We start from the raw sequence: 25,559 nt of genomic DNA on the forward strand, positions 1-25,559 counted from the left end.
TAAAATACAAGCCACTACTACAAGCCACTACGAAGGCTTAGAGAAAGATGGCATGTAACAAACATCATTTGATCATCATAACAGTAGCTGAAAGTTGTCAATTTTGACTGCCTTCTCATGTTTCAGTATGGATGAGAAATAACATATAGAACTTTTGTACAACAAAATCTACACTTTTACAGAAGGTTAATTTGAGTACCTAAATATCTGAAGGAAATTACACTGGTCAAAATGTACTTAGCTTTCTCATGGGAAATGTTATTAAGTTTCCGTAGTAATCAATTCTGTTTCCATGGTAATTGCATCATTTTACAAATGATTTGTGATGCACAAGTGCTATTGAAGTACCACTACTTGGCGATCATTTTTATTTTTTGTTGTATGAGTCATCACACACAGGAAGTTGCAATTTGAGGAAAATTGAATTGTGTTGATTGATTTAAACTGACTACGGAAGGAAGTGGTGTGAATATTCTTTTTCACTTTTCAAGGCATTTCTCACCTCTTTTTCATCTAGTTCCTTCTGCAGGCTTTGCATCCTGTCTTTATATTCCTTAACTTGCTTCATGGTCAAATCGTTCTCCTCCTGTCTCTCCCTGTCTTCCCTATTCCGTTGTTCCTTCAGCCTCTCTATGGTCCTTTCCTTGTCCGCCAAGGTATCTTCAAGACTTGACACTGTACTGTCTGAGCTGGTGTGGTCTGATTGTAACGCTGTCATCCTCTCCCTTAAGTTGCCCATTTGAATGTCCTTATCTCCAAGCTGTTCTTGCAGATTGTCCAACTGCAATACCAGGGGTGAAAATAGGAGACAGTTTATATTCTCTCAATAGGTTAAACCCGGAATTCAAATGGACCATGGTACAAACAAAGCCATGCGCACAAATGCGCACATAAACATGTATTTTCACACATGTTTCTACACGTGGGTTTGTTTGTACTGTCATCACGTGATCTATTGGGCGTACTGAGTCTATAGAACACATCACGTCCTTTTTATTCCGGAGTAGAACCATTGCAATTTACTAGCAAGGGAAGCATGTTTATAATGATGGATGTGTTTGGATTATCAATATGGAATTACTGTTGAAGAGCAAATAGTGACCAAACATAGGACAATATTTTGTGTGATGACATCAACACTTTTTTCATAAATATGTGGAACTCTGGTATGGAAACAGCATTCTCAGGTTTAATTCAGAAGTGAACTTTCATATTTTGGCGGTTTGTCATTGACACATAAATGCTCATAGTTAAATCTTAGTCAACATTAATTTTGGTAATTTTCATTACAATTACATGTCAGAAAAGTATCAAACAAGGTCAATAAACATTGTAAGTTGTTGTGCACTGTTCAAGTCACCTCCATACACTGTATGTATGTCTGTCTCGTAGTCATACTATGATGAGCTCCACATATTAACTATGCTAGTGTACATACTCAGGCATATGGTACAGTGGTGCTGCTACTGAACAGGACACTGTTAAGTAATTGTTTTGTATTGGCATTTCTGAATTGATACCACGCAGAACATATGGATGTTTCATCAAATGAACCAACCCAAATCCACTGAATAGTACCTGTCTATTGTGACAAGACAAACATTCAATAAAGTTCTATCCTTTTTGTACACTCATGGAATTTTAAGTACACCAGAAACATTTTGCAGGGCACGATCAAAAAAGAATGTGATAAAGGAGACCCATAAGTCTGGGTTTTTTATGTTCTAATTTTTTTCATCTCAGGGTGACTTTATTTACTGTTGTACGTATAGTGGAATCACACAATTGTCGAAAAAAAGGCACAATTTATGTGCATGTCTAGATATGCACCACATTGAAAAGAATAAATCTTTCAGTTACACTTACTCCTTCACAAATACATTATGTATGTGAGTGCAGCTCAAACACAGTGAGTGATTCCATATGATTTTGTAACAAATGTCAAAATATTAGGCAATTACAAAATAGCAAAACACCCAAAAAACAAATACTGACAAAAAATCACAGCTACTGAATCATTTAAATCAAAATCCTGAAACATGTGAAACACTTTTGGTCAACACTTTTACATTTACAAGTGATAGATGTCAAAACCACACATCTAAATACAAGTGTATTACGGTATGTTAAATTTATTGGCAGGTAATAATAATGTACATAAATAAAGTATTGACCATGCAGAGAAACAGAGAAATTAAAGTATTAAGTTCAATCATGGACAAACCAGAAAAACAAGATGGAATGAGCAATGGGAGGCTTAAAGAAGGGAACAATTACTGATATGGAACATGAACAAATTGCTGAGAGGCAAACTCAAGTGCAAACCATGTCATGGCAACCAATGTGGAAAACATGATATATGTAAGGGGGAACTGCACAGGGAATATGGGGAGGGAGTTTCCACATTACAACATGGGGGTTTTAAACAAAATAAATCACCTTGATTTGGAAGATATTAATTTTCCTATCCTTGATATCCACCATATTTTTCAAGTCAGATAGCTCCAGACACAAATGAGAAAAAGAATCACAAGTGAGATCACATCTGGAGATTTACATCTGTTTTTTTTTCTTTCTTTCTGAGAAGGGTAGGAATTGGGGGTAGGGGATAAGGGAGCTGGCAAGGAGCTGTAATGATATATGTGCAGAATGGTGCTAAACACTGCTACTTACACACTGGTGCTGTAAAACTGTGGTCAATAATAGGTGGGTGAGCGTGATAGTGGTAGTGGGAGGCTCTCTATTGACACAAAAAACTGAATCAGCCAGATTTACTATTGAAAGCATATTACATATATTTTTCTACACTAATTTTTTCCGCAAACCAAGCTTCGTGAGACATCTACAGTAAAGCTCTTAACAAGACAACGTCTAGAAAATTCTGAATCACAGGATTGTCATAATCTAGCAGTTTTCACCTACAGTGTCAACTGATTTCCATACTGTAACGGTAACAGCTGTAGTAAAGAGAGAACTTTCCATTTTCTTCCATAAAAGCTAATCTTCATCATGGCTGTTAAAATCCTTACTGATCCAAAAACCTGTGATCAATTTCGATATTTTTTCTTGAATTTCTGGCAATAGTAATAAAAACCGGTGACCTGCGAGTTGTGATATATATTTAATGCATTTTTTATTTGCCTACCTTTCTCTGAAGGACATTGATCTTTCTGTCTTTAATATCCAACATCTCTCTGAGCTCAGTGACTTCATTGTTGAATTTACTCTTGTCCTGATTGAAGTTCCCAATTTGTTTATTCTTTTTATCTATAACAATGTCTTTTTCTTCTATACGGCTTCTCAGAGCTTCCACCTGTGAAAGGACAAAACAATACTGTCATTACTACACACTCACTCATTCCATCAATCACTTGCTCCTCTTGTCTAAGCTTCCACCTTCTCCCATGCCTTTTCTTCCATCTCTCCTAATCAAAGCATGTCTCTCCTTATCTCTGTGATCCATGACTTCTCAGTTTAGTTGTGTTTGTCTAACCACTGATCTCTTTGACCAATCCATCCATCCACCTGTCTGTGTCTTATCTTTAATCAAGCCATCTCCTTTCCTACTAAATCTGTTAGTTTTGCCTTCTTTAGGGATGAGCATGCTCCTAAGGGATACATTTTCCGAAAGGTGAAAGTTCTCATGGTCCGATTAGTCTTAGCTCCACTACAGCTAGTCTTGCTCCAAGACTGTATGGTATGAAAGTGCATGCTTATATTGACCGCATCGCATATTGTGCCGTGAATCACACAGTCCCAATGTCTCCAAAGGCTTGATTTATGCTCCATACTAAGTTGCAAATATTTATATCAACTGAGATAGTGCAGATCGGTGGCATGGCTTGCCGCATGTGCATGACAACAATGCCTGAATTGAATTCTACACAATTGGTATTTTAGAAATCTACCATCAGCTGACTCAGTAACTGTATATAATACACCACAGCTTTTGTGGATTCAATTTGAAAATCATAAAATGAAAACAAACAAGTTATTCATAATCTCATTAGCAATAAAAAAAATACAATTAAGTATCACCATAGGTGCACAAAAAAGATGCCACTATAAAGAATTTAATATTTTTACTTAATCTAGAATCATTTGTTTCATTGGTAATAAAGTATAAAACAGAAGAAATTTAAGAATATTTTGAAAAGACACATGATAAAAACTTTCTTTATACAAAAGGTAAACAAAAGTGTTTGACTTCATTTTCAAAGAATGTTTTACCTCAACTAGACTATTCAGAGTTACATTCAAGTAATGACAAAGTGTGTAGTGTCCATGTACAGAGAACCTGCACAAAGTTCACTGACAGTATAGGCTAATATTTGTTAACTTACATCAGCTTGTAAGATGTTGGAATGTTGTTCCTTGGCAGCCAGAGACTCCTTGAGGACTTCAAAATGGGCCTGTTTGTCTGACAACTGAATGGTCAGTGTGTCCAGCTTGGTCTTGGTGGCTTGGAGGTCAGCATCCTTCTGGGCTAGCTCAGACTTCAGTTGCTCAATCTGTGCAGACGACAAAGGTATTAGAATTCAACATGTTACAATGCAGTTAACTGCAGTCCCTAGTTGTCACGTTTAACTTACTCTACCATAAAGTGCAGAATTATGTTTCATATTTCCAGTGTTTCTGAACATATATTGTGATATTAGTAGTACAGTATATAGTTACATATACTTTGCAACTACATCTATTTGTTATCGGGGAAAACTTAAGAGTAAATACATATAATAATATATTGAATATGTTTTAGTACATGAAAAATCCATTTTGTGTGATTTTTACTAGCAAGCGATTTCTCAAAGAATGAACAGTTGACTAAGGAAGTTTGGGAAAACCTTGAAAGATCGTGAAAAGTTATTATTGTATAAGGGCAATGGACTGCCACAAAAGGTTTAAGTGTTAAGGTAAGCAAGATTTCTTAAGCCACTACTTATTGTGTACACTCATTCCTGATTCAATGTATAGCCCAGTAACCTTTGTTCTGTGTAAATTTGTACCTCTACAGAATTGTTACCAGTTGACTTTTGTCCCTGAATCTGCTGTGTCAAAGCTAGGACACATTTTACCACACAGAAATGCACAGAGATCAAAGTTGCCATTGTTGATGAGCTGAGGACACAAAGGACAGACATAGGATATGCACGACAGCATTATCTCAGCAATGTATTACAGCCAGGTATAACTATCAACTGCCATTAGGTTTCTCATTCTGACCCATCACATGCAACATAATGATAGTCAAATCAACTCTGTACCATCAATTCTTACATACAAATGCATTAGTACAGTGTTTTCATCCATTTACAATCTTTGTCCCATTGTCAAATGAATGGGGTCCTCATCAACGTTGGGAAATGATGACAAAACTCAAATGCAATGGCATCATTAGAGAAATTTTACCTTGGAGTGAAAATTGACCTTGAAAACCTACATGGACTAGAATTGTCTTAATAAGTAACAGCCTGGACTGAAGCACGTGAAATAGGGCAACTGACCTGTCTCTTCATGAATTTGGAATGTCCTTTATATTCTTCTATTTGTTTGATTTCTTCACTCCTTTCTTCAGGACTAATAGCACCACTGGAACGGAGTTTTTGAAGATTTTCTTCAAGCTCTTGAATCTGGGCCTCAAGAGAAGATATTTTCGTGTCCTGGATCAGTCAAAAGAAAGATCACAAAAATTCAATACATCAAGTGTATCTACTGTAGTAACCAGCAGTGTAACATTAGAATTAAAACATCTTAAACATCAATTTTGGGGGGGGGGGGGGGTAAAGGGGGTAGTAGTCTACATTACCAAGGTCAAAGATGTAGGAGTAATTCATCGATCAAACAATTTCATCTTAAAGTTGAATGTGCCTTGGGGACAGATATTCAGACTCTGAATCTCTTACATTTTAGGTCTGCCAATTGTGGAAGTTCAGTTTGAAGCTTGTGGAGCAAATAAAGTTTTCATTTGCTTATTTTTGGGACTCCGTAATTTAAATTTTCCCCATACTGGCCATAGAGTCAACACAGGGATAGCAGCCCTTGAATTTCAAATATCAGTTAATATTGGCAATTTGTCTCTTGTACCAAACTTTGTACCGTGACCCCTGAATTTAATTCTTGATTTCCAAAAGTAATGGTCTAATGTTTCCTTATGGAAAGTGTCGATGAAAAGTTAAGTCTTTCAATCTCGAGGTGCAAACTACCGCAAACAACATGCAAGTCCTCTTCAGATGGATGAATTTTCCAACTTATCCAAGCATCGATGTTAAACCCTCATGATTATCTAATCTTCTCTTGAAAGAGTGGTTGTTATACTTTTTTAATTTGACTGCCAAATTAAAAACGTGACATGAAACAAATAAAAAACAGCCTTATTTATATGTACACAGAACAACCTATGAATTCTTGATCATTTCATTACTTATTGGTAAACCTTGCCTAAGTTACTATAATGAAAAACTTCAGGTTCAAAAGGGAAAACACTGTGAGAGAAAATTCTACCCAAATTATCGTCGTGAAGCTTTACATTTTTGCAATGATGGTGTCAACATTCTGTCCTCAAATGTACATTGCAAAGCTACAGACATGTTAATAGTTTTATGGCACAATGACATCATTGAACTTGGCAATGCTGAGAAAGTGTAAATTGCATGAAATGAAAATATAGTTAACACACACTACACTGAGGAAAAGTGTCAGTTATGTCCAAATAATATACAAACATGGTTGAAGAAAAACTTATTATGTATAAATGTTAAGCAATAGGTGTGATTTTAAAAGCATGAATTTAAATTCTCATCTAATACTAGAAGTACAATACATGCAGATACACACAGGTGTAGCTCACTATCCCTACTATGTACAAATCTTCAGATCAAATGGGAAGATAAATGACCATGTAAATTGATTTAATCAAATTGAAAACTTTACAACTTGTCAAACATTGTCACCAGACAACCATAACTATCACTGTAACTGATTTTTGATACTCATATTCAGTTGACAGTAGGGTATCAGTTTAAGGAACATGATACCAATTGTTGTGAGACTGGCTTGGTGATCTCATTTGATGAGACTGTTCCACTGAGCACTGTACATGGACCTTCGGCTTGTCTTTTTCATACGTTTCGATCTGTATACTTGTTGACTGAAACTCAGCAATTATATCACAATACAGGTTTTTTTATGTGTAGCATAAAATGCAAAACAATTCATTGCCATTTTCATAAAGTTTTATTTCTCTACACTCGAAACTCCATGGGCATGCACTGATAGTATTGCACTTTATGACAACAATATGACTATTTTAATTGATGACAGTTTTCATAACCACATGAGTAAACTACGAAAAAGAACAGAAACCTACAGGTATTTAGGGTAGGTGTTACCTGACCTGCAAACAGGTCAAATGTGAGAAGTTTGAGTATGTAGGGTCAGAGGTGAGGTTGCTGATAGGATATGAGAAATTACATGGAGGATATAATCTGAATTGCACTATTATTGGGGTTAAATAATGGTGTTAGAGGATGAATGACAAAATCATACACATGCAAACTTCTTCAGAGTTACAACCAATACTTATTTTCACAGCAGACAGTGATGAACTAACCCATGCTTCATTTGCACACTGCCAAATTTAGAAGCAGAAGGGGTCTTTAACGTGGCAACACACACAACATGGTACAGTTGTATGTATTGCTTATAGAAAACTGAACATCAGAGGAAGAACAAATTACAAACATACATTTAAAAGACTGGGACAGTTTGATCACTACCACATGACTATCACATGACTACCATATGACCTGTCACAAAATAGGATACCTTGACTTCTATGATTGTTTTAAGAGCACTGGCTCTAGAGGAGTCTTGGGACTGCAAGGAAGAACCAAGTTGCCGTTCAAGCTTTCTACTTGTCTCTGCATTAATTTCTAAGCCCTTCAGGACAGGTACAGGTGTCAATAGAGAAAAAAAGATAAGATAAATTTGACAAGGAAAGAAGGAGAAGACATTTGAGAGTAAGAAAAGAAGAACTCAATATCATGCTGTTACGTTCAAGAAAGTTTGTACTGCATAGCTGTCTATTAATTCTTGGAATTTACATTGCAATCACAATGCAGAGTAAAGACCAATGGCAGTAGAACCCTTAGTCCCTCTTTCACTTGAACATACAATAAAATGTACTACAACACGCAGACAATGTTAGAATGGAGGACCTACATGTTCTTAGCTATAATTGCAAGGCTATGACTATGATACTGGAAACATATTATCATAGTTTGTCTATAGAAAAACATCCTGTGTTCTGACGAATTTAAAGAAAAGGAGTCGAACTTTGGTGTACTGAGGTAAAGCATATTTTCAAAACTGCTGTGGTTTATGGTTCTCACAATGTAAACAGTGCCATCAAACCCTGAACCAGGGCCCTGAACAGGATGGATGTCCCAAACAAGTATACATGTACGTGTACATACAAGGATGATGCATCCATTTCTGTAAACATAGATATTAGTGTCTGGTCATACGCTCATGCAAAAGACACTTGATAGCACCCACAGTATTCAAGTTAGGACATATTGATTGCATGGTACGAAACTGTTGACTCAGCCAAAGTTGCAAAAGTTGACTACTGTAAGTGATTTGACCATGAAAGAGTGTAATTGTATGGTTTCCCAAATTTATGTGAAATAATTCAGCAAAACCTATAAGTTTTAAAGTTTGGGTCCCAAAGAAAATATTTCCATTTTAGAGATGTTTATTCCACCATCTTGGTTGATTTATATTCTCCTTTCTGATACAAACTTCTGAGAAAAGTTAAACACAGCCAAGGACACATCATTATACACATTCAAACAAGTACACGCTGACATGAGGGAGTCGACTACTATACTCTGCTCTGACGCTGTGATGAATTGTCAACAGTTACAATGGATGCTGACAGCCATGCAATCTCGGGTTCATTCTCCTGCCTGGATATTTATTTAGAATGAGAGTTGTCACAGCTTCTGTGGCGGCAAACATGTCATTATCAATATGCAAGTGACAGAAGGCAGACAACAGCTGTATTATCAATAGTCATGAAAGTAATATATCTGACATTTATGATATGATAACCACCAAAAGCAATTGTTAGTACAGTAAATTATTATATTCATAATCAAATGAAGATTAACACATTACGCTTGGTTAATATCAAGGTTTCTTCAGTCGCAAAATGGGAAAAATTTGAAACTCCTTTAGAAAATAAAATATGTGTCAGGGAATCAGTACAGAAATCTAGTGCATGTTAACTCAATTATCTCTGTGGGACACACTGAAGTATTGGAAAAAGCAGCTTGAAAAGTGACAACTTGAAAACAGCATGCCCTTGTGTTTCTGTACAGTTGAAAACTGATCATTTGAGACCTAGAAAGGTCCATAACATTATTATCAGATTTCAACTGATTAGGGTGTTGGCTCAAAAATATGAATCTTTCTTTTCTCAAAGATTGCTCAATTTACCAAAAAACAAGAGTGTTTCTATTGCATAAATTTCAAAAAAACTTAATGTAAGCACTTGGACGGACCAAGTACTTTACTAATATAAACCTAACTACACAAAACATTATCTGAGTAGGTACAGATGTGTTCAGCCAAGAGATATCAACAAACTTTGAACTTTTTGACCACAGTATATGTGGACTCTTCTCAAATATCACTTTTCTCAATGATTGAAATCGGGCATAGCATTCCCAGAAAAATAAAGCAGCCAAATAACTTTCATGTTGAAGAGGCTGATTAAAGGACAGCAGACTTGAATTATAACTGTACAATAACAACATGTTTGGTCCATATCTTGTAAGATGTTCAAAGCCAGGGTACAATAATTTTACTGTATCACAAACTTTATTTAAGTGTACCTGTCAGGTAAAGCATGATGTTCTACTACGTACCATCAAAGTCTGTGAAACATTGATGGGATATTTACACAAAGAGCAACAGGGCTATCTGTTTCTATATTTAGGATCTGAGTAGTCATATCAGAGAGCAAAACTGAGGTTTGATGATGTAAGCTATGGTAACACAATCAAAGTAAATCCAAACCCAGAAATCCAGGGATGAATCCTGTAATTATGTAACTCTACTTGATCTTTGCTGTTGAATCCCTGTTATAATTTTTTCATGTGTTTCACCAATTACCTCGGGTACTGCAGTACTCCCCTACTATATTCTTGAATTCAACAAGGTATGAAAGCAACACAAATCTAGTAAAGTTTTGATGGACCATATACTAGTTTTAAACCAGTTTTGGTCTTTGTGATTGTATGACATTTGCAAATCATCCGGTACAGTATCTTGAATAAAACTCTTCTCATAAAACAAAATATCAATAGTTAAACTTAAAGACTTTCACTTCCTTGTAATGAGTAATCTGTGTCTCTACCCTTTTCTTGAGTTGCTAGTTCTTAGGCAGACATCTCAATCTATATTACCACACTCCAACTTCATAAAATAGCCACAACAGCTTTATTCTTAAATTCTTAAACACTACTGATTATCGAAAAACTTCCTTTGCTTACCTGTTTTAGTTTTTTTATTTCTGTATCTTTACTACCTAATGCACTCTCCAACTGTGCAACTTTAGCTTCAGTTTCAATAAGTTTGGTGCGGATACGGTCAGCTTCTTTATTATCTTCCAGGCTCTTGACCGGTAAGCCTTTGCTCTGCAGCATTTCTAACAGCTTCTTGATGGATTCATCCCTGGCAGCAAGTGTCTGTTTCTGAGTCTCAATGCGGATTTCCATCTCTTCCAGGGTCTTCCTGAGCAGGAAGAGTTCCTTGGCTTGCCTCTCCTTTTCTGTCTTCAGAGCTAAGATTTCCTGCTCCTGTGGTGAGGAACTCAGCTGTACCAGGTCCTCCAAATGCTGTTTCAAGTCTCGCTGGGTGCGCAACTCATCTTGCAAAGACTGGATAGTCTTTGTCAGTTGCTGTTGGTAAAATGCAAAGAAAAAGTAAGACTCCCTGTACATAACAGAATTATTGAATTTTGATCTATTCAACAATAATTACACCTACCTTTGTGCAATAGAGAACTGATATCGAACACAGGCAGCTGTGCGAATCCATTTCTGTGTTGTGTTGTGCTTTAACAAGCAATATCCTGTTATACCAGGACAGTGTGTATGTAACTCTCTCTGATCTCACCCTTCTAGAGTGTCTGACGCACCACTTACAAGAGTACCAATTGTGGTACATAAAAATCGATATTGTGAAAGTGACTCATGCATTCATTGGAATGACCGGGTAGAATTACAAGACAAGGGCAAACCCCTGCTTGGACATCACCCAGGCTTCTTAGGGGTGCACACAGCATAATACCAGGAAGTGTGCTGGAAGCTGTATTACAGGAAACTCATCTGTGAATTTCAGAAGACTTGAGGAAGTGACTTTCAACAGTGATGGCCATTGTTTTAATATCTGCCATTTTGTTCTTTACATCACAGACAGTCCCTACATGAACTGATGCTATTGGCAAGGACACTTTCAAAAGCACTGTCATCTTGAAGGAATGGTTACCTCACAGCCTTTGTTGCGTTATTCACTGCACCTTTGCTATTGTTCATTCAAGTCAGGTGAGTGAGTGTAATCATGTTGTGTGGATTCTACAAGTAGAACAATGAGCGTCTATGTCTTCTGTCTTTGATATATCATGGGGGAGTTTTCCGAAACTTTCCACCAGAAGTTGATCATTTGCCAAAAGAAAGCAGCTACACATATGTACCATAATTGCTTTTACACTTTCAGTATGATGCCTGTATACTCTCTATACCCCGCATAATACATAGAAATGAGGATTTATCAAAATCCAACTATATTATGCAAAATAACCAACAGACTTTACTATTTTTTTGCCTGCTTTTTGCCTTTTGACATGTAAATCTATAGAATATCATGGTAGACAATAAATAATATAGTCATATTGTTTACAGATGAAGGGCATTTGAAAGTAATCAACACATTGAATAAAACTGTCACTATGTTTTCTCACTTGTCATTTTCACCAGCAATTCCCTGCATTTGTAGACTATTATCAGGTAGCCCATTAATCAAACATGAAGGTAGAAATGTTAAAATTTTAATAAAAGAATCCAAATTTAGAAAAATAATCTCAGAGAGGAGAAGTAATTTACATATAAATTTGGTGTCACAGAGTACTATTTATGTAATATCATGATGAGCCCCCCGTTTATAATTCTCGAAGTATCAGTGAGACTTGCAGAAATGTGATAATAATTCATGTTATGGTTGACAGATTTTTAAAAGCACCAGCCTCTTTTACAATCAGGGATGTATCAGCCAGGAGATACATAAACAGCCTGCGCTATGTTATGTGGCCAAATGATTCACCATTTATGAGAAGATTTATTATGTTCTCAGGCTCACCTGTCTGCCAACTGTTTGATGTACTGCATATTTATACCCTTTCTAAACATGTAATAATGAGGCAAGCCTTTCATGTAGAAACAGCTTGATTATTAGATCCGGCTCACCTGTATTCTTCAGTAACTTGAAATAACAGTTAATATTTCAAACTCAAATGACCCATTCCTCAAAGGAAGTAATTTACAGCGATGCAATTTTCATTATGTTATTTGAATTGTGTAATGTTTTCCTGTATTTAGGGTATGTAGGCAGTATTGCATTACTGTGAGCAAGAATTTACTGTCATTCAGCATAATTTGATCAATCTTTTGCCATCACTGCTGTAGAATGTCAACGGTACATCCACAAAACATCATTGCCTAATTTGCTTTTCATGTCCTCACAGTATGAGAATTAATGGAATACTCTCCAGTTGGAAACAAACATCTGGAAAACGATACATCCAAGAGCCTCTGCACTGTACCTTTACTAGATCTCATGCAGGTCTTGCTATAGACATTACTCTTTCAATTACCGCAAGGCTACTTGCCCAGAAATGACCTCTCCCACTTGGCTGACTTGCTAGCAAGCAACCTTCTCTTACCAATTAGAAACAAACTTGCCATTATCAAATGGATTGTACAATGGTAGAAACTGATAACAGATTCCTTAATAATTCATGTGATGTGGCCACTTCAATGGCCTGTTATGGTTTGTAAATGATATCATAAGAGCAAACATGCAAATGTTCTGGAATTATAATTTAAACATCATCCCAACTCTAGTAGCTCTATGTTAACAAGTTATGATTATGTTTGTATAAATGTAAATATCTCCTAACTGTATTTATTATTTCACTGCTTTGAAAAAATAACATAAAAGTTAACTATCACTAATGCTATTATTTATACTCCAGATGATAGTTCAAAGATTAGACAACCTGGGGAAAGTCATGTTTAAAATTAGTCACGATGGAGGAATTAAATAATTCAAATCGTAACTGGGCTCTTAATCATTCATGTTATATGGATTTGAGTGTACACACAAGACTACCAATACATGTTGCAAAAGCTACGTCAAGTACACAAAATCGTGAAGGGCATGTGAACAGTAAAAACAAACAATGTAAATTACTTCAACACCAAGGTATGTGACTGATATGTGTCATGTACCATACTACCATAGGTGGTGATCTAGTCTACCTCAAATTATCAAATTGGACTTCAGTGTCTATTCTCCACTGTGACCCTTCACCTCCATTACCCTGGGCAAGGGTCACATCACTCAATCACAACACAATGGAGTGGGACCCAAGTCCAGTTGTGCTGGTATCTTTCTTCGGGTCCAGTAATGACCCCAGTTACATGTACATCACATGCACTTCACAATCAGTCGGGCATTTTCAGACAACTTTTTATTGATTCTCTTTCAAACTCTGAAAGAAAACACTTGGGCGGCATGTACATCAAAGTCAAATACCTACAGCTACTATATTAGGATAAATAGGGCAGATCGTCCATGTAGCCGACACGAACACGAAGTGTCTGTTACCGGCTACCGAAAACTATGAAAAATGGTAAAGAATGAGCTACAAAATCACTATCAGTTTTAAGTTGCAGGTAGAATAAGTCTGTGTCTTTGTATAAAATACTATAAAAATAGTAGAAAGTGAACAACCAGCTGAAAGTTAGTTGAGGAGACCTTAACTGCATATCATTTGCATCTAATTGTCGGCTACATGGACTGTGTCAGGATAAATAGGGCATGGAATGATGATTATTCTTTACTGACTCACTAATTTAGGTTACATTCTTTGCAGATACATACACTTCCAACAACCTAGTATCATCTTCATCCCCTCTATGGTACATCCACAAACCAATCCTACACTCACAAACTAAAAATTGGCCAGATCTCTTCTTACAGTAGAGAAGCTGAATGAAAATCGTGTTCAGCAACATTCAATTTCAAATGCCCTTTTGGCTCATATTGCTTTCTGAAATTAACTGCATTTTACTGGAGCTTATGGCAAACTACCATGCTGTAATTATCACCTTCATTTTTTTTTCTGTATTGTATTGTATAATCAATTTGACAAAGTATGCTGCTGATGAAACTGATACACCATCTTCTTTTGACTGAAATCACTAAAATAAACACCTTAAGGTTTGGAAGACAATGGGATGTACTGAATGTTAAATATGCAATATTTTAACGATAAATAATTAGAAAAACTGATGGGCAAATTCCTCCATAAGAGCGTGTACACCTGAAAGATAACATCTTTGTATGTGGACTCAGTGATATCCAATTACCTCTATAATTTAGTGCTGTTGGAAAATAAATTTAATTTTTGGCTACTGCACAGCCAGGAGGTTGAAAAATATTATTGAGTTAGTTTGTTGTAGAACTACTAATAAGGGAAACAGCCACTGCTACACATGTAACACAGGAGAGCTGTAATCTAATCCTTAAAGTTTTGATAATAAAATGATGTTAACTACATCAAGCATTTTGCTGAAGTTTACCTTTAATAATGATATGCCATACTCTCTCTCTATTGCAGAATTAAAAGCAGTTTTACAGGATGTGTGTGCATGTGTGTATATGAGTATGCCTTGTCCTGTACAGGGCCCCATTCTCAACCATGCATGCCACACACTACGCATTCAGACCTATCTTTCATGATGTATTTGCATTTCAAATGGGATGTGTCCATTGCTCTGCTCACAAGTTTAGGCAAGGTCCCTCATGATTGTTTCATGTAACTACACAAATAGAGCAGACTGAATTATCTCAGGCTAATTACAATCTCAATGGGAGGGTCATAAGCAGTGTGGGGTACATTGTGTACTATGAAGTTGCCAAGTTGAACATGACGACTGTAATTTATACTCCACACCTTAGGACACAGGGGATTAATTTGATATATCATTACGTATTGCTATTAATGCTCAAGTTTATTGATATCATGGGAAATCATTTTTGAAATGGTGCAACATAAAGTAAATGACAATCACATGTGTACTAATCATAAACATTTCAATATAATTAAGCATATGATTCATGTACCACTATTAACTCTATATAAAATTCTGAGGACAGCCCACATGTAACTTGGATCTTGGGAATAAGTTGCTCAGCAACAGTTGGTGTATATGATTGTTCAACACCAAATCCATAATTTTTTGACGTCAGGGTTTAAATAAAATCATATGAGGCACATGAAATATTAATAACGATTTCACTTAAAAAACACCATATCATCCAACAAGAACATATCAACACCTACTGCAGGACTAATTCACAGTAAACACATTTACAAATACAGGGTAAAAGGACACATAAAAGTGTGAAAACAATTTTTTATTTCATTTTCTGATCTCCTCTGTCTGCAAGGTTATTGAAACCCAACGATGACTTCAAAAAATACTAGGTGTACTCCACTCTGATACAGAGTACCCTGTAAGTCCTACTAGTTCAGCTGGATTTTTTTGACCTTTAGCATTAGGGGTAGATAGTGATGGCTAGATCTGCAGTTTGCACCTGTTCCAAAGTCACAGAAACTCTTTGTAATGATCATAAAATGACTGTGAATAAGCAAAAGAAAGATACTCTTGGCGACAAATATGCTGTGGAAAACATATTAAACATTAAATTGAATCAAACACTGAGATAGCAAGATAATAACCTAATAAGAATATTCCCAGAAATTATTACTGCAATAAATATACTATGCATTGACACTTGGCTATACAGCGAGTTAAGCCATTGCAACTGAGCATCATTCAAGTCAGGACTGAGGGATGTCTGCCCTTTCTTAAACCGGCCATCATAATTTTCATTTGCATTGAGTGTAAATGTATTCGAACTGTTACATCATGACCATGGACTTAGTAATGAGCTGAGCACCTGCAATAGTGAGGGGGAATCAGAGATTCCTAAGAAATTCCAAGAAAAATAAACTGTCCATGGATATTTTCATGTTATTCCGAAAGAAACTATGTTTCTGCCAAAGAAAGATATAAAACCAGACATTCCAGAAATTTTCTAGCGCTTCCTACAATGTCTAGTACAATAAAGTAAGATAACCACTCCTGAATCAACTACCGCCAATTGGAAGTTGGTTGATTTTTGAGTCACTTGCATGGCAAACTTAATTTTTTTGTCACTCAAGTATTATATGGATGTATTTAAAGCAACATCTAAGATGAACAATAACAAAACCACTGCTATATGCAAACTATATGTAAATGATCTTCACTTGTGAAGTATAGTAGACAGTTCTGTCTTTCAAGACCAGCCCATATATAGCCTTGGGCTGGTTAGAAATTACTATCACCACAGATCATTAGTGCCGCTATAGTGATAATAACTTATTATTTGCCGATTGGTTTTAGCTGTAAATGATGTTAATCATATGTGGTACGGTCATGTGACGTCCAGGGCAGACCTTTTTTCAGCACAGTATGTGGCTTATTGTTACCCAGGGTTCCAGGTCCCCCTCGTTATGTCTGCATTGTAGACAGTGGCCATGTTACCATCAAGTTGACATGCCACCTAAGATATGCTCCAAAACCTTGGTAACAACCACTGCAGGCCTTGTGATGTAAACTAAACAAATCATCCTGGTCTACCAAAACACACTGTAGGGCAATCACAAGTTATGTAATTACGCTATTTACATACACAGTACCTTATTGCTTCCTGCCACATTCCCAAAGATGTGTTTATATTTACAACTTTGCTCTTGGATGAAGGGGGAAGGGAGATCCAGTCTATCTTTACCGAGGTAAAGTTTTCCTTATAAACTCATGCATCATTAGCATTTGATGAATGTGATCAATCTATTTTGATGGTAAACCGATGTAGGAAGATGTGCTTAGTATGATATGAATTTGCTCATTTGCTGGAGATGCAGCAATCTCAATCAAATATATACACTGGACCATGTTCATTCTTTTTTAAATTAAAGAATTGGTGTCTTTGAAATGTTAAAATCAATTGAAGCTTACAGTTGAAAGTAACATATTACTTTGGAGCATTCTATTGAAAGTGATCAACACCATCAAATCCGAAGGTCAGCCCCCATTGTTGCATCTAATGGACATAATGCTGAAAATGCATGTTTTTCCGCAAATGTCAAATATCTATTTTAAAACACTCCCTTGGTTGAACAATAATGTTTGAACTTGAATTTACTTTTGAATTTGCCTGTGACATCATCTCAGTTGCCATGGTGATGTCCTATATCACCAATTAGACTGTATTGAAAAACGAGCTGTCATCTCCCAGTGTGCCATCCTGCAAAATACTATTCTGACTAACACACATACATGTAGAGTATGTTTTTGTCTCGTAGGCATGCACTCTCAAGAAGCAGATCAAATGGAATATTGACTCAGAAATAAATATCAAAATGAAAGAAAAGAGAATGTCAGAGAATTATTGAATCAATATGAATTGAACCATTGCTATCAATCATGGGGATGGGTATCAGATATCATTTTCTGTATAAATTGATAAAAAACCCTACAATTTCACAAACTAAATGGCAGATTGGAGACATACAGTAAAGTAGCAGTAGGTACATGTATAGCTGATATACCTGTACATGCCCGGAAGATTGACTGCTAGTTTTGCTTTGCGTGATCAGTTTTCAGTTGAATGAACCTGTAAAATATTTGTACAGTTGAGCTGCTCGACCTGAGCTATTCCCAAAGATAAATGTACACAGAAGGAAAGAGAGAGAATGACAATTGATGCGGTAAAAACCAGTTATTTTACAGTAATTGACAAGTTTCATGAAAAATAATGATCCATGCAATGAAGGGTTAAATAGACTGTTTTTGTCGTTTTACCACGGTCCAAACAAACCTGCAGGAAATGTCAGTGTTTACAGAAGACATCAACTTAGGCAACTTGTAGTAGCAGGAAATTTCTGTTTGAATGGTCACAATGTGCTCTCTTGCCATTGGAAAATGTTGACAATAGTTAAATATTATGATTAAATAAGGCGAAAACTGGTTAAATGAGTTTTATTTTATGATTCATTGGTTTCCCAACAGTAAAATTATATCTGGGCAGTCTCAAATAAAAATGATTCCATGCTGATGTATCATTATTTCTGGCAACCAAAGTGAGATGCAGGTTTCATTTGTGGCTCGCGGGAAAAAATTTGATGAATTGTGCAGTGACTTCAATACCGGTATGTTGCTGCAATATACATCTGTCAAAGCCTGAAATAAATTCAAGGAATAGGCCTATGAAGGTCATCGTTTGGGCTACTGATGCCAGTGTTCATCATCTACATGTATGCAAAGAGGAAAATTAATCAATACTGAAAAAGATGTCAAAAATTGATGTAGGGAAAGGCTCCATCATGTCTGGATAAGATTGTATACTTTCTGGACAAAACAGGAATGGCAGTTTTCTTTCGGGTACAAGCTTTCACATCAGTTTGATTTCAGTCATCCTTCAACTTTTCATTGGCAATGTTGAACAAGGTTTTCAATTCAAGCACTACATACTTTTGCTGTATTTAATGATGTTTCTCGAGGGTGCCTAACACGTCATAAAACTGCAACGCTTTTCATTGATGGTAGTTAGTCTCCAATCAGTGTATCTGAATTGAGCCATTTGGCATTCGTGTTGGGATAATTTTTCATTTGATGCACAGTTGGTTCTCACAAAGCATTCTCATATCATGGCCATAGTTTGAACTATTAAGAGATATTTTTATTGCAATTATGTTTACAGTTTTTGTTCGTGTCATTGTCCTATTCATGACAATATAAAAATAATAACTCTCCCACAGTATCTGCATATACCGGTAAATGAAATGATGGGTTTTTATTACAGGTACTCAGTTTTGGATACCTGTAAAAAGTGTTTCTTTAATTAAGTATCAAAATTGTGAATACGCTACCAACATACGGTAAGGTACGCGATGAGACACATAAAGTGATGTTTTTAAACTCCTACCCTACCCTGTATTTTACTTCAAGCATAGGGGACTCGTACTCCTTGTTTATTTGTGTCTGTGTTTGTTTGTGTGTATGTGTTTGTATTTGTTTATTTGTTATTTTTAATAAAATAACAGCGAAAAGCTGTTTTGTTAATATTTGTCAATAAAGAGCAGTTTATTTATTTGTTTGTTTGTTTGTTGATATGTATTTCTGATGACTAGGGTTAGGGTTAGGCTTAAGTTAGGGTTAGGGTTAGGCTTAGGCTTAGGTTAGGGTTAGGGTTAGGGTTAGACTTATTCACTCCCTCTATATCTGAATATATAGAGGGAGTGAATAAGTCTAACTCTTACCCTAACCCTAACCCTAACTTAAGCCTAACCCTAACCCTAACCATCGGAAATACATATCAACAAACAAACAAACAAACAAACAAATAAATAAATTAACTGCTCTTTCTTGCCATTCCCGTGTTAACTCTATGGGGGGAAAATCAAATTTTGGATTTTCGAAAAACTAAGCCAACAAAAGTTTTTCTTTCTTCAAGAGCTTCAAAATTAAGCCTTACAAGTGGTAGATCAGAAAAGAATTGTAGAAATTTGAGTCTGACTATCTGTACCCTGGGCGCGTTCTGTGTAAAGCAAAAGTGATGTAATACTTATAGCTAAATCACCTGGCTGCATCTTAGCACTCACGAAATCATGTATTTGCGGTTGACCAGCAAATTACCCCATCACCTGTTGTCCTTGAACTATACTATACAACCCTGACTGTTTTATCTGAAGTGGCTTGACCTAGTGTGCTTTATTCAAATCATCTATTTACCACATGCAGTTGTATAAATACAATGAGTATTATGCCCCATGGATATTTATTATATGCAGATATCACAGAAATTAATGACAACATGCTGTAGTCATAAACCTACTCCTTGTGAGATTTGGAATAGTCCTTGAATGATTGTATCAATATAAAACACATGGATAAAATAAGAATTGCCATTCCATTCCATTCCACCCCATTCCTGAAGAAGGCCTTACAAAAACAGCCAAAGGACGTGTCATCAGTAATGTCACTTTGTATTTTGACACTTTATTGTCTCATCTCTCTCATGAGTCATCTTCATTCAGTCTAGTAGTTTTATTGCTAAACAACACCACTTGAGTGAACACAGCTCAGTATCATTTTATTTTCGAAAACAAGAAATGTAAAATGTTACATGTAAATGTAAATAACAGCAATGACCCATAGCTGTAACACAGTTCAAAATATCAAACAGTTATAGTACAGTTTCCCTGATCTCATTTCACCTAAACAAGTATTTGATTACTGTGAAACAGTATCCTTGTATACTGGAGGGAGAGCACTTCATAGCACAGCATCTGGTACAGGAGATGGTAATATGTTTTGAATTTGGGCTCACCATATTTTCATCACACTGCTTCTTGGATACACCAATACCATATGGGTGACATTTATAAACACATTAAATTAAGCAATTTCTCTCTGTAGATATATCCATTATTAGACACTGTTAAACAACACTGACAATTTATCAACTGAGTTGTTGACACATAGAGGTCAGACAGGCATTTTCTGAAGCAACAGTAAATTACCTTATTTAGTCATGGTCAACCACCCTCTTTAAAAATTACGATTAGAAAATTAACAAATTTCAGAAAATCAAATACAAGAATATATCCTATGAGAAAATAGATTTTGACAAATACAGGGTAAATGTAAACAAATAGTATTCTTGTCAAGAACCACAATAATTTGCAACTGCAAATTTTATAATTCATCTTCAATCATAGCATAGCTTGTATGTTTTACAGAATTCTTTGCATATTCCAATCTAGCATGCAGCACAACCATCAGACAATGGAAATGCTAGTATCCTAGTAATGACATCATTTATCCTTTTATAATACCATGATGATGCTCAGACCATAATGACATCATTCCCAGGGTCACAGATCTGTTCCCATAAACAACTAGCCAGAGTACTGGGCATTTTGCCTTCTACGCAGACACTCCTCTCTGAGGGCTCACTGATGCCTGGGACAACATGGCTATTATGAAAGCCCTAATGGCACTGCTCATCAGTGTACTCTGGATGAATGTACTTGAGAGTCGAGTAGCAATCATGTCTTTTGCAATCCATGGCAAATTTTCTACCCATCAGTATTTCCTCCCTTCTTTGTTCAATCAATGAGAATGACTGCATATCTCAAAATAGCACAACTGTATTTGAAGAATACGAAAAAGTACATCCCTTTGACGGAATGAGTTTGGTCTTGGACAACTTTATTTCAAACTAATGGGAAATTTAAGTTAATTTGCCAGAGTTATCCAATCAAAAATTCCAAGAAAAACATTAATCAAGTCATAAAGTGAACAAGAATGTCATCAAGCAAATTAAGTTTCCAGGCACATCAGAACTTTAATGTTATCACATGGAAAAAAGTGTTGCAATTATTGCTTTCTACTTGAGATATGAAATGGCAAATGAACAGGAAATTTACCACTTATGACCTGTCTGCAAAGCATGTAGTTTTTATAACATTTTTATTCATAAAAATGAAGAGGCCTCTACTAACAATAATATACCCCATAGAGTAAATTTAAGTCAATTTCACAGAATATTTGTTCAGTTGTGCGTGAGTTCCTGTACTGTATTACCTCTGTACCTTTCACATTTCAACACTTGAACCTTGTGCATTTTATAAGTGATATTTATAGTAAAAATTTTTTCCTGCAAATTCTATATTTGATGTTATATGTATATGTATACAATGCCACCCATAGAGGATTGTCTGTCTCATCTAAATGAATTCAAATATTATACCAATAACCAATACCAATAATCAATAGAAGCATACACTTAGAGAAAGCGAATGAATAAAACATATTTACTGTACTTCACTTTATATTGAGAGTAATTTAGTTAGATCTTCATTCATTCAGAGTCCATTTCTTAGAAATTCATTAAGGTACATGTACTTGACCACAACAACAAACTGAACAGTAGCATTAAAGTGACCTTGAATTTTCCATTATTGTTGTACTAAAACCTGCAGCCTAAGTATTATCATCATTACGACTTAGATACTGCCTTCATCACTGGGAATGGGTTGTCTTTTAAAAACCATCCAGTACCTTCAAACACCAAAATCAGTGGGTTTTGAAGGCATAGCCTTATGCAAAAACAATCTTGTCGTTTTTTTGGCATGGCTGGACCCACATGGACACTGTATATATGTGGAACTGGGATATGAAAGAGGAAGAACGTACAGGGTACATGCATCAACCTTTCGGTTCATGAATTGTTTGCTATCAAGACAAAAGGCATAAAAGCACTATATAGTTCAGGGATATGATTCTAAATTTGTAAAGTGTAGTTCCCTTTGTACAGGTATGATGTTTGTTTTGATGGCAGACAGAAATTTCTTTGACACATCTGCACACAGTGCTAGATGCTGGACATCCTCAAAAAGATTCTATTTTACTCCTTTATTAAATGTAGCCCAGTCACAATCCAACTATAGTTTCTGGAAAGTATCTTTTGAAGTTGAGTGAGAGATGTAGGATTCAATTATCGGGCGTTGCACTGTCGTAGGTTTAACTTGAGGGAATACACTGATAAGCAAAAAGAATTTGGTCTAAGTTTTAAAATACAGTCTGGCCAAATACTTTTCTCTTCTTTGTTTTAACCGACCAAATTCATTTTATTTTTTATCTTCACCTGATTTTCACTCCAGCTGTTCATAAAGGAACAAAGTCCTTCAGTCCCAGCAATGTATGACCTACAGCTACTAAGATCCATTCACTGCAGTATGTATATGCATACAATGGAGTTGAATTGAGATGTGCCACAAAGCATGTTGGGAGATTACAGTGACTCACATTCAGATGGAAAAGCTGACCAGATCTTTGATTTACAATTTGTATCCTTCGTAAATATTCACACCAGTTTGACGTTGGCATCGTGTAGTTTTTGCCCCTCTTTACATTGATAAAGCAACAAAGCTAGCAACCTTTGATCATAGGAAACTTGATAAATGAGAGGCGATAAATGAGAAATTCTTCACATTCTGAAGTATGATTGGGCAAGTTGAGTACTTTAAATACAGAAATGTCATGTCAAGCCTTCTGACAATTCATTGTGGCTTGCACTATCAAGAAAATTAATTGAAACATGTCATTAGTGTGATATTATAAGATTTCAGTTTCCACATACCAGAGATGAAAAACATACCTATGCACTTGATAGGAGCTGTGAGATCAATTCTAAATAGGATAGCTTATAATAAGAATATTCATTGGTTGCCCACCCTAAAAAAGTATCTCATATTCCAAGCTCCTTTTCACCTTCTTTTGAAATACACTGACATGAGTAGCATGCCAAAGCAGGAGATGCTCACAGCCATATAGCTGGTGAATTCATCAATGGATTTCACCTTTTGGGAGTATACTACTTTCCATGCCAAGTAGCTGACGCTCAGAGTCTAAGGCTCATTGGCGGTGTATTCATCAATGGATCTCATCTTTTGTGAGGACAATACTTCCCTGGCCAGGTCCATTATTCAGAAACTGTCAACTCAGCAGACTACAGGGTCAATTCTTTGTTGTTGACGTTCAGTCCTGAGGAAGGTTTTACTTCAGTTTATTATTTTCCTTGTCTGGAATTTCAAAAGGGACTGATGGTTTTCTGTGCGAATTTATATATCAATAGCAACCTCTCGTTTCAACAATACAGCATGAAGGAACCCTTCAGAGAATAACTTTAAATTCTAATCATGGTTGCCAGAGGGGCGAGAATGATCGCGTTCATAGCATTTTAGAACTAATCATTGGACAATCTATCTGTCAAAAACAAACAGCTGAAATGATAATACAGTTATGACAAGTAGTACCATATTCCACTTTTTCCTTGTATCATACAAGAGTTCACTGACATAATTCACTATTGAGGGTTGTTCTATGTACAGCAATGAATATAAAACTCTGTACTCTGCCTCTCATGCTAGTGTACAATAAAATAATTCTAGGTTTTTTACATTCATTTTTCCATCAATTAATTTATTTCATCATCAAATAATTTATTTCTCTGGGCTGCCAGAACAGCCTCCGAAACCTATCATTAAATGGTCAATATTCAATATCAAAGATAAAGTATAATGCTGGATTTACAGTGAATAGGAGGAATGAAAGAAAGTCACGTTTTAGATGTAGCCATGTGAACTAGACCTGTAATTACTGCAAGTTTGCTACCGGCTCCGATACAATCTGAAGAAAAGGATACTTGTCTCAATCCCATCGTTATCTGTTTAAATCCTTATTTATTCTGAAGGAGTGAGATAAATTTTTGAGCCTTCTCAAAATCTTCCCGTTTCTGCACTTAACCTACATCAAGGAATTAGAGTGAGGTGCAGACAGGGGATCTCTCTGTTCATTGACTGCTAAATCGACTTGATAATCAAAAGTTGGGAGGTTCTTGGAAGGAAATCCAGCCCTATAAACTGAGCCTCACCTGGCAATAATTCACTGTATTAAATTCCAAATTACATCTACATCAAACAATTTCAGTTGACACACACGTCAAACAAACATAACCAATAAAACCCATGAATAAATTACCTGTATTAGGTTGATATGTTTCATTTCAATGTCACAGACAAATATTCTATTACTACTCAAGAAGCACACAGATATATACAAGGAGATAAATAACATGTATGCAGAATTTTTCTAAATTTGATCATGTCGTGCATGATGTGTCATACCACGACAAAAGCATCATATTCTATAACAAAATCATGCTTCATATCAATATTCTTTCTTTTGAAAATCAATTTTGTCACGAGAATTGCACACTCTGGCAAACAAGAATGACTAACTTAAATCTAACAAAGATGTGATTTATTTCAAGTCTATGTACAGTCAGCAAGGGGCAACATAGCACCATATGACATTTTACTTTCCCTGTCTCAATTGCACACATGGCAATGTTAACCTTGACAACTCATGGCCCCTGAATGCATGCAAGAACTTGTCCATCTTCGAGATGTCCATCTTCGAGGATTACATCCACGGAAGCATAATGTATCATTTCTGTTAGTTACATAATTAACTGTGTTTGCTGATCTTAATGGCTACACTGGTTTAAATCAATGATTAAAATTCATTATC

At 35.9% G+C, this 25,559-nt stretch overlaps 1 protein-coding gene across 22 annotated transcripts in view; it reads right to left on the bottom strand.

The window, feature by feature from the left end:
- LOC139135682 (ELKS/Rab6-interacting/CAST family member 1-like) overlaps positions 1-25,559 on the bottom strand; it is a 48,991-nt gene that overhangs the window by 20,855 nt on the left and 2,577 nt on the right. For 10 of the 22 annotated variants that reach the window (XM_070703294.1, XM_070703296.1, XM_070703293.1 and 7 more), the window contains exons 2-8: positions 10,560-10,967; positions 7,825-7,938; positions 5,505-5,660; positions 4,344-4,511; positions 3,146-3,313; positions 2,440-2,502; positions 503-781 (exon numbers count right to left, since the gene is read on the bottom strand). In XM_070703294.1, coding sequence (XP_070559395.1) covers positions 503-781; positions 2,440-2,502; positions 3,146-3,313; positions 4,344-4,511; positions 5,505-5,660; positions 7,825-7,938; positions 10,560-10,967 — 1,356 coding nt within the window. Of the gene's footprint in view, positions 1-502; positions 782-2,439; positions 2,503-3,145; positions 3,314-4,343; positions 4,512-5,504; positions 5,661-7,824; positions 7,939-10,559; positions 10,968-11,055; positions 11,211-25,559 lie in introns of those variants that run through there. The other 12 variants (XM_070703302.1, XM_070703301.1, XM_070703300.1 and 9 more) reach the window with 6 other exon arrangements.

The sequence above is a fragment of the Ptychodera flava genome, chromosome 6 (assembly GCF_041260155.1).
Source record: "Ptychodera flava strain L36383 chromosome 6, AS_Pfla_20210202, whole genome shotgun sequence".
Taxonomy (NCBI): domain Eukaryota; kingdom Metazoa; phylum Hemichordata; class Enteropneusta; family Ptychoderidae; genus Ptychodera; species Ptychodera flava.